The sequence below is a fragment of the Tiliqua scincoides genome, chromosome 2 (genome assembly GCF_035046505.1).
Source record: "Tiliqua scincoides isolate rTilSci1 chromosome 2, rTilSci1.hap2, whole genome shotgun sequence".
NCBI lineage: Eukaryota > Metazoa > Chordata > Lepidosauria > Squamata > Scincidae > Tiliqua > Tiliqua scincoides.
In genome coordinates, this window is record NC_089822.1 from 211,989,633 (window position 1) to 212,004,674 (window position 15,042).

Here is a 15,042-nt window from a genome sequence, read left to right on the forward strand (position 1 = left end):
TTACTGTTTCAGCTCAAACCCAATAAACTTTGGGAGTAATGCATGCATACTTCTCCTTACCTGAATTCTGTTATGTGGCAAACTTAACTGAGTTACAGGGCAACAGGCCTCTGCAGGCATGTGTAAAAGTACCCTGAATTGCTATCCTTCTGTTTTGCTTTCCTTGGTGCCTAATATATGAACTTTGCCTTCTGGTGCCTAATATATGAACAGCTCTCTTGTACTTGAAATCATATTAACAGTATTTATTATTAACAGTATTTATATAAAATGAAAAGTCCAACTTTGCTAATAAATCTGTATTTTTATGTTTGATTTGTAGCTTCTGGAAGCTATTATACAAATGTTTTTGAATAAATAAATACAAACATTTACCAGGATATGGTCACAGATGTGCTGGTCCTGAACCTGACTTTTGAACTGAATGACTGTGATTGCATTTTTTTAAAAACAGACTGCAGCTCAACATGTCAGGCATCCTATTGTGTAGAAAATATAGCAAACTGAGTGTTGAACAAGACTTCCTGTTTTTATTAGATTTTAAAAGCTGATCCTGCTTGTCTTATGTATTATGATTGTGAGGGGTACCCCAAAAAGGGGGGGTCTCTGGGCGTCACCTGGCAGGGTGCCGAGGGTCGGCTGGATGGTCTCTTGGGACCCCTGGGTGGGGTGTCCACCTCCCTGGGGTTCCTTGTAGGGGAAGCCTCAGACCAAGCCAGGGGGAGGGGATTCACGACACCCTTGTCCTCTTCCCTGGAGGCAGGACCTCGGGCCCTTGGTCTTCAGGCAGGGGCTCCAGCCTCCTGCCTTCCCTCTACAGAACTGCCTGTCATCACAGGCCTCCCTGCTTTTATCCTTCCCAGCCACACCCTTGGCTCCTCCCCTTCCTCCCTCTCTAGGCTTAAAGGGGCCCTGACCCTGGCCTGCTTCCCTCCTCTTTGGTGGTTAATGGTGACCCGGCCCTACTCACTGCTTCAGTCAGGTGAGCTCTGGGGGGACAGTCTCTCCCACCCAGCTGCCCTACGCCTTAGCTGGTCAGCTGGAGAGGTGGTGGTGGCTCTGTGGCCAGGCAGTTCTGTCCCTGGCCTGCAGCCAGGTAAGGCTCGGATAAGGGCTCGACCCCTGACAATCATATCCAGATGTTTGTCATTGATGAGTTTCCTAGTGCAGTGGTTCCCAAATTGGTGCACCTGAGCCTGGAAAACACTTAGCTCAGATCCCTTAAGGGGCGGGGGGGGGGAAGGCAGCAACACAATCCCCAGGATCGCGCTGCTGCCAGGGAGGAGGGGGTTTTTAACCTTACCTTATCGACTGCTGGCCTTCAAGGAGTGCAGGGAGCCCTGCAGGTGCCTCTGCAGGGCTCCCCAAGCCTTTGTAATAGTAAAAAACTTGATTGAAAACAGTTTCAATTGAAAACAGTATTAGTGACCTCTAATTACCTGTTTGAATATAAGGTATAATACAAAAGATAAGTAATTGCTGGCTCTCAACAGCAGTTGCCATCTGTGAGGAGGTTTGTTTAGTTCCTGCTGATGGAAAGGAGGAGAGAGAAGACTACAGCAGAAACACCAGTGACCTGGTGAAGACATTCTGCCTTGAGGACTAAATACCAATTTTGGGGGCCATTTGAGGCCAGTTCCAGAGTGGAGGGCATTTTCTGAAGGGATTGTATTGCTGAGTCAGATCTCTGGAATGCTACAAAAGCATGGGTCTCTGGGTTTTTATCCTTATCTTGGCCTCTGTGTGGGGCTGTGGGAAACGAAGGAGGAAAGGAGCTCTAGTATACTAGATTTGGGTGGTGCTCGGTTACCTCCAGCCAGGCCTGAGTGAGGACTCAGGAAGGGCAGTTGGGAAAACTAGCCTGTATCTTTTTCCTGCCAAGCAGGTGTTTTAATTGTTGTGTATCATCAACTTCCAAAGGTCTCATAATCTAAAAAGATGCAGCAGAAACACCAGCAAAGACAATTTGTTCTTGTGCATCTTGTAATGTAGAGATTGGATTGCTTATGTATGAAAACTGGTTTTACGTGTTAAGACCAAGAATAAAAATATTAAGAGTTATTTCACAACAACAGCGTTATGGCTTGCCAAGAAAACAAATGCCAAGCCCCTGCAATGGGGCTGTCTTGTCTTTTGGTCAGCAGTGAGGTAAGAGCCTCTGTGTGAAGGGGCGAGCCTGACGCGGAGGCTTTGGATCCGGTGGACTTGGCTCCACTGGTCTCTCCCCAATCCCTCCCCCAACATGCCTCCTCCCTGCCCTCCCCCCTTCCCCTCTCCCCTGAATGCCTCCTCTCTGCCTCCCCCCCCGTGCCCCTGCTTTCCTCTCTGCTCTCATGCCCGGTGTTAGGGCTCACAAACGTGCCTTAAGGCATGTTTGCAACAGTACACGCTTGTGGTAAGCCGGTGTGCAGAGCTCAGAATTGGGCTCCAAGATGACTCTTGCTGTGCCCAAGCATATACCAATGTAACTAATTGATATCCTTTGTTCTTCCAGAATCAGTGTTAAAAACACAATAATATTGATAGGCAAAAGAGACAACATAGCAAATGAAAGCCACTCCCCTTGATGGTCCAATCCTGTTCCATTATATTTGCAAACGCTGGCTATATCGTATGTGCAAACTCAACCTTCTCCATGGGTTCAGTGCTGAGAGGAAAGAGCAGCATGACCTCAGGAAGGGGGAGTCACAAGGCATTTTTCCATATACCCGTTGTGTGCCTTGCTTCCCTATCACACAGCAAGGAGGAAGGAGGATGCAAAGACCCAAGTGACTTTCTTTGGATGCTGTGACAGGATCAATTGGAAAAAAGACAAGATCATCTGTGTTTACTCTTTCATGCTCTTGCTCTCCTCCTGCCTGATGGATGACGAGTGAGCCATGGCATGCCTGCATTGTGTGGCAGGAGGTGGGAAGTTGAGGCTGTTGGAAAAGTTACTGGGTGATGGAGTGAGGCAAGAGTGAGAGCGCGAGGTAAGGGTGCATGGGCTGCCTTTGGATGCTTGTAGAGATAGAGAAGGGGCCAGCTGGTCAGGGCAGGGTGAAAGCTGCTTTTGTTTGAGGGCTCTCTGGACCTCTTCCCCTGTTTTGAGCACTTGCTTCGTGCAAGGGTTGGGCATTGAGCCCATTGCATCTGGGAGGGGAATTTTGAAAAAGGGAGTCAAATCTATTGACTACTACCTCCCTCCTTGGACACTTCAGTGGCTAAGAACTGTATTTAAGAAATTGGCTTGCTAGATCAGAACGAGGTTTGTTTGTAGTCTAGGATTCTGTTTCCAACCAGACAAATGCCTCTAAAGCAGGGGTCCCCAAACATTCAGCTGCCAGGAACACGTCCCTCAGTCTTGCTTTTATGGTGGCTGGAGCAGGTCAATTATAGAAAATAATATATGCATTTTGTGTGTAAATCTGAGAATTTTTGCAATAGGAGAAACATATTTGCCTCTATGGGCCTGCTTTGTCTCTCTCTTATTCTACCTTGCTCTCTCTCCCTAGCTCTGTCAGCATGAGAGTGACCTAGCTCAACAACTGTTTCATTCAGCAAGAGCAGGGGTGTCCAAACCTTTTGGCAGGAGGGCCACATCTTTATTTATTTAGTGTATGGCATATAATACATGGACTTATATATCAGTTAGACTAGATCAAATGTCAATGTCCGGTTCATGCAGCCATTCAAGGACAGAGTTACCTTCAAAGAAAAAGTCAGACTAAGGGCCAGTATATGCTCTCAGTTTGCAGCCAGACACAATGTGGTACATGGTTTGGTGGGAGAACCTGCAACCACACTGAGGGGTAGATACTAGCCCCCATTTAAACATTGAGTCCTGACAAACACAATGTAGGGTACGGATCCTATTCAAAGTTTTCCAATGCTGGAAAGGGCCACATCATCTCTCTGACACTGTGTTGGGACCAGGGGAAAAAAAATTAATTTACATTTCAAATTTGAATAAAATTACATAAATGAATATATTAGAGATGGAACTTATAGGAATGAATGAAGGTCTTGCAGTAGCTCAAGGCCTACAAAAGGCCTTGCACAAAGCAAGGCCAGCCTTTTTTTCACTGCCTCTGTATCACAGACATGAAAACAAGCAGTGGAGGGAGACTTCATCCCACAGCCCACATGAAAGGTTGAACAGTCGTCATTCTACTCCTTGCCTTCTCTAACAGCCCAGTCCTATGCAGGTTTCCTCCCAAGTAAGCCTCACTGTATTCAGTGGGATTTGCTTCTATGGATTGCAGCCCAACTGCCTGAGGCTACAATCCTATCCACACTTTCCTGGGAGTAAGCCTCATTGACTATAATGGGATCTACTTCTGAGTAGGCACACATAGGATTGGGCTCTTAGGCTACAACCCTATCCAGACTTTCCTGGTAGTAAGCCCCCACTGACTATAATGGGACTTACTTATGAGTAAACATATGCTTAGGATTGTGCTCTGAGCCTTCTTGTCTTTACCTGGAGGTGCTGCTTGCCTGGGAACCTTCAAATGCACTCTATTCTGTTGCATTTAAAATACAACATGGTTGCTAAACTTTCCCCATCAAGTCATTCTGGGACATGTTTACATCTGATACTGAATTTGCAAGACTATCTTGGATAGAAAAGTGGGGAGGAGGAGTATGTTGTTGCCCAAATCCCTTAAAGCTGCTCTGTGTACACTAGGGGTCCCACCAGGACAGCTAAAAGAATAACAGATCTGATGTGAGTTATTTTGTAACATCTCTAGCCTCACATTCATATACAAAAGCAATGACCTTTAAGCATCTTTAAGTACATTCCAGACTGGTATGGGGCTCTTATAGATGAAATTGTTTTCACAAGTGACTCTTGCTTGCATATAGATCAGATTCTTCCTTAGAAACCTACATTAAAAGGCACAGAATTGCCTTCAATTGTGTTGTGCAAAGCACTGTTCAATTGAATAGAACCGGACTCACTAGTAATCTGCACTGTACATCCCACCATCTTCTCCACCAGCATTGTCACCGACAGGCAGGTCCACAAAATTTTTTCTAAACTGCTGTCAACTTGGAATTTTTTTTAAGCATCTAGTCCCTAGATCTGGAATTGCTTATGAACACTTCAAGCAACTTACAAAGTTGCACTGAATTCAGAATCAAGCTACAGAGTTAGGAGGGTCACATAACATACTTGTTGATTAATTGTATCCAGACTGCAGGTTGAGAATTATGAGTTTGAATTCTCTCACACTCCCTGTGCATACAAGACCAAGCTAGACTAGAACCTGCCTCCCTGATATGTCCAGTTAAGATCCATTCATGTCCTCCTAACACCCACTTTGCCTTTCCATTCAGCTTCTGATCCAATTGGTTTGTTATCTGCAGTGCTTTGCACAACACAAGTGCGCACAGTGGAAGAACAATGGGGTACAGGAATCCTTTGTGGTGGCCAGTGGCACAGCTATGCAGCTGTGTGATTTACGGTACATCTCTTGGAAATCAGAACATTTGAAATGGAATGTTCCATGTTTCAAAGCTTCCATGTTTTGGTGGAAACATGATTTGTAATATTACATAGATATGTCTCAATAGTGTTGAATGCCTTTTTGTTATCCTCTCTGTATGTGTTAATCACGTATTGTCTAGTTGTATCTTATTACTTATTTCTCCAATAAAAAATGGTTTAAAAATAAATAAAAGATTAACAAGTTGTGAGTTCCTGTACCTTTTTTTTTTTTTTTTTAACAAAAAAAGCACTGCCTACAAGCATCTGACTGCCACTGTGAGAAGTAGGATCCTGGATTTAATAGACATTTTTCCTGACTCACAAAGCCTCTTATTGTTTCATATAAGCCTAGTGTTCAACTACCCTGGGGTTTTTTCTGCATTTATTATATGTGGGGTAATCATATGACAAATGTCCCAAGTTAATCACAGAGTTTGAGTTACATGTTATTAATTTTACCACCATCAAATTATCTTGGGTTTGCTGAGTATGCTTTACATATTAAATTGGCCATGGGCTGCTCCTGATTGCTCCAACTATGTGACGATTTCATCTTTTTATGTTATAGTAAAGCGATTATATATAAATCGATGGACTCTTTAAGAACTGTCTTATTTTAAATTCTTGTTATCATAATTCTAACTTGGACACATAATGAATGGTAGAAATAATTATTAATGTTTTACTTAGCAGCAAGACAGACTTTAGCACTTTTCTACTTTAGACTTTTTTATGTCTAGCAAGACATATTGAAACTTCTCACAGTTACTGAATGCCTTTTTTCAGTAGGTTTCTAGTAATTCATGGCTATATTTTTTGTAGACGCAGGGTTTTGGCCATATCAGATGGAATTGAACACATTGGAAATCTCCGCTGGGAGCTGGCATTATGTCTTCTGGCTGCCTGGACTATCTGCTATTTCTGCATTTGGAAAGGAACAAAGTCAACTGGCAAGGTAAAAGTGATGACTCTCTGTATTATGTAAGGCGAGAGTACCTCGTCACTGTATATTAAAACTCATGTTACTTAGGATATATATATATGACTGTGCCCTTAACATCCAAGTATTTGCTCGCTCGCTCTCTAGCTTTCTCTCTCATGCATACATTCATGGCTTGCCTGTCCTATCAAGTTAAGTTTTCTTTTCTCAAAGATTCCTTTGAAGCTCAGACAGTTTTCTGGTTTAATATTATCTGTACCTTGGTGGTCACCATTTGAAGTTTTTGAACTGGTGTAGGAGGCATTCCAAAAAATTAACATGAAACTATATGGATCATAATGTGTGATTATTCTGTGTACTGAGAAGCTGCAACATATAGCACCTTCCCAAATGATGTACTCATAGTCTGAATGAATGTTTCATGTAAATTCCCTATAAGAAAGTGTTTTCCAAGTTGAAATTGTATAATATGTCCTTGCACATTTTTATGTGCAACGAAATTATTTTCTGAAAATGATGATGTTTGTCCATCATTTTCAAAGAAGACCTTGACATCTAAAGGGTTGTGGACAGTCCATGGTGTATTATTATTTCTGAAAATAATGGCAGTATTTATATCTATATAAATAGCTTTTCTGTTCCTTATAATGTCATATGACTGCATACTTCAAGATAGTAAAACATACTCCATGTTTTTTTTGTTCAATAAATTATTGTCACAGAGAAAAGAAACCATTGCCCCATCTTGATGAGTGTACATATGAATACAATGGTCTTTCAGGCACAGTAATGATTCTTCCTTGTCAAATTCTAGGGTTCCTACTAGACAATGTAGCGCTTCTGTTTTAAATTCAAATTTACAATGGCTTGGATCCAATAGCAAGTTGCCTTAGCAGAAAGCACTTCCACTCATTCAAAGCAAGCTTCTTGATTTTTACCAATTTCCCCTCTATGTGGCCCTCCATGTCACAATCATGGTATTCTTAAGCGTCTATCAACCATCATGAGCAACTTTTCAAGAAATGTCAGCAAAAATGGGAAAGCCAGCCTTGCACAAGCAGAAGTGCTTTCCGCTCATGCAATGACATTTTTAGTTCCAATCCATGTTTAAAGTTTATGGCTAGCACATTAATAAATCATGTTGCCACTATTTAAATTTGAGGTAGTAGTAATAGAAAAAATATTTATAAAAATATAAATATATTGCAAAAATTATTCCATATTTATTTGTATAAATAATTGTATATTTTTCTCAGACTCTCCCACTACCCTCCCCACACCCTGCGCCACTCTGCACTGACTTGGTCTCTGCTGAAGGCCGGGGCTCCTACTGCAGTGTCGATGGGGTGGCACAGACCTCCCCTCTGGCTTAACTTACTCTCACCACTCACTTGAACTCACATCAGCAAAAGAGCTAGCGCAGGTCTGAGGAGACCAATTGGTTACTGAGGGGGTTAACAAGGGTTAAGGGAATATAATTTTCCATTTCCCTCCAGATAGACCACCCACCACCATAGCATGCAGCCCAGCCTGTTTTGGTGTGGCTTCATGCTCTGACGGAGAAAAGCATAGGATTGGGCTGTCAGAGGGATAAAGTGGAAATGTATAATAAGCATAATTTTAAATGATTTGAAAAAATATGGTAGAAGCTGTGGTTGGGAACCACTATAGAGTCAGGGAGTAGGCTTGAATAACCTATAGGCAGGAGGTGTTGTGTCTTTGCTTTCTATTATTTTCTTCTACATACACCAGGCTATGTTATTTCTTTTTCTCCCCCTTCTCTTTTCTAAAATGCAGTTTCAGGCTGAAAAAGGATCAAAGTGAAACTGACCCATTTTAAGATAATAGAGTTGCATTCAAACCTAGCTTCATGCCAAACTGCTTAACTTTTCTGCTAAAAGGAGTTCTCCCAATGAATGAGAAGGATGGAAGAGTGTTTTCAACATTGTCTTAATAAATATATATAGGGTGAAGCTAGGAATCATAGAGATTCTTAAGGCTGTTAAAAATATGAGTTGACAGCAATAGGTGTGTGTGTGGTTTGCTGTGGAATTGTCAAAATACAGTACTCTCTATTCACAGAATTTCAGTAGTATTTTGCTGTATGTGGAGCTGCATTTAAAGAGCACTCAGAAGTTTCAACTAGTGGAGATTGTTGAAAAAAGGTTGTGAACCAGCCGCACTGGACTCATGGCTCACTCCACAGGCTTCACCACCTCCTCAGAATGTCTCTCTGATGCAACAGGAAGCCACATCTGGTTTACAGAAGCAACTTCTAGTCACGTCTGGGAGGTGTTATGAGGCTCAGGGAGACCCTTGGCCCACTCCAGAGGCTTTCCCTGGCCTCCAGTCCTGGATGCAACTGGAATTTTCATCTGTGAACCAGAAGTGGCTGGAAGGTCCGTGGAATAAACCACAGGCAACCCCTAGCCTCGGAGCACCTCCCAAGCGTGACCGGCTTCCAGTTGCCCTCGCATCTGCAGATACTGTACTGCCTTTTCATTTAATTGATTTAATACTACTCTATGTTGTTTTTATGCAAGTTGTGTCAACCTGCATCTTGTGCACAATAGACTTGCAGAAATTTAGCTTTGGCAGTTGGCAAACCAAAAAGAACAAAAATCCAGCAGTTTAGATACTGCAGGCAGTTTTGCCCACCATTCTACTTACTAAATACATGCCCTGGAGGGAGCCTGAGACTGGAAAATCAATCAATTAATCCCTTAGTGTCTTCTTATTCTTAAAGAGACAGTACCTTGTACACATGTTCTGGACCTCAGAGGTTTTCAAGACAATTTGAGTAATGTATATGCAATTTTGACTTCATGCTCCAACCATGGAACATAACCCTTGTGTATAATGCAGGCCAACATGAACTTCATTTTGTTCTTACATCTTTTCCTATGCTGGTGTCCTTATCAATCCTCTTTAATGCCTTTAATATAGCATTTTAAAATCAGCATTTGGGGGCCCTTAAGTGGTTTAACTTTTCAAATTGTCCTAACGATGGTATAATGCTGAAATGAGGAGATTCAGATAACAGGTATTACGTGTCACATCCCCCAGATTCATTTTTGATCAGACTTAGATCCTGCTAACATCTGAGCATGGCCTTAAAAGTATCTGTTTAGGTCTCCTGCCCTCTGGTACTTTTACTACTGCTTCTTTCTCTTTTGCACCCTTAACTGAATGTGATGGAAGCAGTGAGGAAGGCTTACGATGTAATGTTTGATAGGCTTGGACTGCGGTTATCGAACTCTCTGGGAGTTTGGAAACCATAGTAAGTCCTTGCAGGGGAGGGGAGGCAGCAATGCGATCCCCAGGATCTCATCACTAAGGGGGGCTGCAGGGACTGAGATGTACGTACTCACCAGTCCCTGCAGCAGCCTTCCCAGGGTGTGGGGAGCCCTGCGTGAGCATATGCAGGGCTGCCCAGCTTTCCAGTGAAAGTGGAGTAATCACGCTCCACCTCCGCAAAACCAGAAATGGAGTGCGATCGCTCCACTTTCACTTTTGGAAAGTTGGGGAGCCTGGCAGATACAAGTGCTCCCTGCGCCCTGGGAAGGCTGCTGCAGGGACTGGTGAGTACATCCCAGTCCCTGCAGCCCCCTGAGGGGCTGCCCCTCAAGGGGGCAGAGGCCAGGGCCTTCAGGCTGGAACATTGTGATGCCCCAGTTTGAATACCACTGGGCTTAGAGCATGCACTTCAGCTTGTAGGCCAATAGGAACCATTAGAAATGTAGTTTCCAAGGTAGTTGCCAGCTAAAACTGGCTCTGAAGGCGAGGAAGAGTACCCACTTTACATAAGCGGCCTGAAGAAACTTAGCATTTCCTCCCACCCCCAGGAACGCCAGTGTCCCTAGGTGCTGCTGTGCACATGCGTGGTATTGGATAACACATCTGGGAATCATAGGAACTATTCCTCGGTGTTTCTTGGCTGCTCCACATGTGGCTGTGAGCATGTTGGAATCTGCTAAAAATCGTTGAATTGTTGCAGAAACCTATCGTTCAAATGTCTGGGTTTCAGTTTTTCCATAGAGTGCTGGGACTGAAAATCCCAGGTGAATAGAGGTGGTACTCCTCTATTCTAGAGATTGTAAGGTACTGTGGACAAATAGTAAGCTGCTTCATTTTTGCATGGCGATACTGTTTAGTTATAGCCGATGTTACACACCTTAAAGTAGCAACACTGAAGTAACATGCTGCATCTGAATGAACACTATAACATTCTTCATACTTGTCAAAGAATTTGCAATGGAGTATTCTGGAAACCTGATTTAAATACATCTTTCTAGCTGTCATTTGTAGTGTATAGTTTTGCTTCCGATTTTGTGTGTTTGATGCAAAATTTTAAAAATTGAAGAAAATCTGGGTCAGAGAGAGGGTTAGAGAAATAATATTAATAATAATTACCACAATAAATGTATTGTAGATGTGGTCTATCTGTAGGGCCTGGTGTATTATTAATTTTAATATTAATAGTGATATACTGCTTTTCAACAAAAAAGTTCACAAAACAGTTTACAGAGAAAATCAAATCAATACGAATTACACGTACATTTACATCTTACTCATCTTATCCTGCTAATCTTAACTGGCAGGTAAAGTGAACTTGCATTTTGATCTTCTAACAGAAAATTAGAATGCAAGCCAAGTTCAACTGCTCTGCAAGTTAAGATGAACAGAGTAGGATATAAGTTAAGTGTGGACCATAGAGTTCACCTCTTGCAACGCTCATCCTATTAAAGAGCAGTGATTTTTTTTAAGGTGTTTTTTTTAAGGAGCCCCAATTTCTCACTAATTTTTCACTAGTTCTCACTAAACTTATGTTACTATTTCTTTTATTTCTTTTTGGCTCAGTTTTTACAGTTTTTGCTATTCTGCTCTGCAGGGATTAAGTTGCGAAAATGTGTGATTTTTACGGACTCGTTGACTCACGAGTTGAATGCGTGGAAGACTGAAAAACACTAGAGACAGTGCCCCCTGACTTGTGACTTGCATTCTACTCTGATGACTCGAGTCACACGCCAGCTGACCCTCTTCTCGCAAGAAAAACCTCTTGCATTCATCCAGGAGGCAGTTTTTGGCGTGTGTGAGCTCCAGCACCAGCAGCTAGAAGGGTACACTATGTTCAAAGATGGGCGGGGGGGGGTGAAGCAAAAGGGTTACCTTTTTTGTTTGCGCTTCAAAGAATTGGCTGGGTATCGTGATGCTGCACCTACTGCAGTTTCAGCAAAATTTTACCATTTTACCTGGGTTTTGCAAAGAACCTAGAGAGCGAGGCGCCTCCACTGGTCCTCCGCTACATCCATTGGCTGAGGGACGTGTCTCTGGGAGAGGGAGGGGCAAGGGGGGCAGGAGTAGCCATTTTTCACTCTTCTTCTGACTTGTTTCATTCACACTTTTGTCCAAGCCTCTCTTGGCAGAATTTTCCTTTCATCCTCCTGCTGGTTTTCCAGCTGCATGTTCTGTTGCAGAAGTGGTGGGCACATTCTGCACTGCTGCCTGACATGTGGGGTGGAGGGGGGCACAGCGGGGGGGGGGAATGTTAAAGGGAATGCTGAGACTTGCCTACAGCCCAGCACAGCCCCTTTTTCCTTTGCTGAGCCACTGCAGACTTTTCCTCATTCACTCTCTTAGCTCGCGCTGCCCCTGCCCCATGATCTCCTGCCTGGCTGAGCTGGGATGCACCCTTGCCCTGCCATGCCCATGGAATGAAGGGGGTTTCCTTTGTTGAGGCGGGGGTGGGAATGCACAAGGGAAGGGAAGAGGTAGGTGTGTTCTGCACTGCTGCTGGGCATTGGGGTGGGCGGAGACGTTGGTGGAGAGTTAAAAGGGAACCCTGAAGTGCACACACCACCTGGCAGCAGCCCCATTTCCCTCTGGGGAGCCGCGGTGGGCTTTTTAAAGGGAGGGCGATTCAACTCGATTCCTATTGAGTCGTGAAGGGTGACTTGGCGACTTGGAAAGTGCCCCCATTTTGACTCATTTTCTCAGTTGAGTCATGGGGGGGTGACTTGGCTACTCGACTTGAGTCAAGCCCTTCTGGATTTTCCCATCCCTGCTTCTCGGGCAGCCCAATCATATCCAACATGTGCAGCTGGGCCACCGGGCCCACCCTTTATCTAGCAGTGGATTCAAGCAGGCAGAAAGTCTCCTCAGGTTAAGGAAAGCAAAGGGTATGGGTGTATGCGAGTGGCTATATAGGTGGGCTGCTGCTGTTGGTACATGCCTGTGTCACATGCCAAGTAAAGTATTTGTGAGGTCTTACTGCACCTTTTGGCTCACTATGGAGTTTGCAAAGCCACAGGTATCATCCTTGAGCAGCAGCTGGGCTCCTGTTGGTCACTGAGACTACAGGCTTCCCTTGGGGTCTGTACCATGTCTTCATCTGTGGGACAGCTGCCTGCAGGGAGCAAGGAGTATCACAGGGGGAGTAATAAGGAATTATCAAAAGCATCAGTCACACCAGTTCTCTCTTGAGATGCATACTCAGTGTTGCATGGGAAACTATTGCCACCAAGTGTGCATGCACTGTGTTGCCTTGTTAGGGAAGGAGACTTGGGGGCTTAAGAGATTTCCTTTCCTTCTCTTAGGGGGAGGGTGCAGTGTAACTTTGTGGAGGACCAATGTTCAGCTCCCTGTGGCAATGATGCAATCCTGACAAACAACAGGGATTCAGATGTGTGTTTGGCCAGCAGTGCCAATGGATCGTCTGTGCATTCATTAAGAGAAAGTAGACACTCCCTGCTCTTAGCTATTGCAAAAGAAAAAGATGGTTAGGCAAAAAGGTTTATAGCAGAAACACATTTGATAATCCTGAAAAATCAGAATTGTGGGGTAGAGACATGAAGCAGAAATGCATCATCAATGTGTGGTGACAAACATTCCTTCCCCCCTCTTTGCTAACTTATGTGGGGTGCATTGTGCTTGAACCGGGTAGATGGTACTCGTTAGCCTGGAAAGGCAGCTCATCTAAGAGAAGGAAAATTCTGATCCCAAACCTCCACTGCCTTGTGGCTACATCCAGTTATGGAAAAGGCTTCAGGAGTCAACCTCGAGGCAAAATCCGGAGCCGGAGTACCTGAGGCAGTTCATGGCTGAACACAGTCACGTTCTGGCAACTCCTGCGACGTCACTGGAACCAACCATACTGGCTTCTGCCTTTCCATTGGACCATTTCAGCGACATGGAGAGGGGGGATTTGCTGTATGGGAAAAGTCTATCCTCCATATTTACTTTACCTAGGCTTCGTGCACTGGAGAGGACACTGTTCCAGAAGCACCATTCAGAGCGTGACACTATAGTCTTCCGAGACTGAAGGATGTCAACAACATTGTGCTTGATTCCCCTGTTGGGGTGGTGAGGTAGTTTCCTGTTGGGTGTTTTCGTGTGGAGTCCTCTTGGGGCAGACTGTCTGCAATAAGAATTCTTAGAAGATAGATGTTTAATAAAATATCTTGCTATACATGTTGGGAGGGACAAGCAGTTATTTATAGAGTGCTCCCTTTGTACATCAAGTGCCCTTTCATCATGGTTCCCATAATCAAAGTTCCTTTTTGGGAGACTAGAGAGATACAGCCAGGCATCTTACTGTCTGAGCTGTAATCTCCTTGGTCAGGGCATATATACTGCGGTTGGTATGTTGTGACTGGCTGTCAAATTTAGTCAGTATCTTATGCTACATTTTGGGGTAGTGGGCAAGGCACAGGGTGACAAGAGTTGCAATTTTCCCTTCTCTATTGTTTCCTATGGCAGAGTTTCTCAAACTGTGGGCCAAATATAACTGGTTGAGAAGAAACAAGTGATGCTTATTGATGTAGCCATTCCAGGAGTTAATCAAATCAAGGAGAAACAATTGAAAAAAGATCACAAAATATAAAAACCTGAAAACTGAAGTGTAGTGCCTTTGAAGAAAGAAACTACCACCCCTACAGTCACTGATGAATTAGGTGCAATCCCCAAGGCCTTCAGGAAATATCTGACCAATGTAGGTATAGGAAAGATAACAGATAACTGAAACAAGCTACACTACTAGGGACATTAAACATTGTACAGCAATATCTCACCATTTATTAACTCTTAAGGAGAATTCCATCTGATGAGAACCCAAAAACCGCAGTCTAAACATCTGGTGGGCTGTGACAACACTGATATTTACCATTTGTGATGTACTTCCTGAGTGTGCAAAGCACTTGCATGTATTATCATGATGGAATCCTTACCGCAATGATTGTTGTAAGGACAGCCTTACCAAGTAAGGTACCATTATCCTGCTATTTCATTTGAGGTGCTAGGTCCAAAGGGGAACAGCTTGCCTGAGACCACCATGTAAGTTCATGACAGAGAAAATATTTGACCTAGGAAAGTCCTGATTCATAGCTAAGCTTCTTAGCCATCATGATCCACTAGATCATTATTGGTGAAAAAGGTCTGAACTGGAACTGAATGAGAGTTTAAAAACACTGATGAACCTGAACTGAAACAGAACCCACATTTTTAGTGGTTTTGACTATTTCAAAGATACGTTCATGAAACATTCATGGTTTTATTTTCTAATTATAATGACTTCATGTTTTACATTTTACTAAATGAGATGTTAATTTGATGCAATTATATTCAGCTCCTG

The 15,042-nt window shown here is 43.6% G+C and overlaps 1 protein-coding gene across 1 annotated transcript in view; it reads left to right on the top strand.

The window, feature by feature from the left end:
* Positions 1 to 15,042, top strand: part of SLC6A11 (solute carrier family 6 member 11) — a 143,463-nt gene that overhangs the window by 30,190 nt on the left and 98,231 nt on the right. The window contains exon 5 of the mRNA XM_066613372.1: positions 6,296 to 6,428. Within this exon, the coding sequence (XP_066469469.1) occupies positions 6,296 to 6,428 (133 nt within the window). The remainder of the gene's footprint in view (positions 1 to 6,295; positions 6,429 to 15,042) is intronic.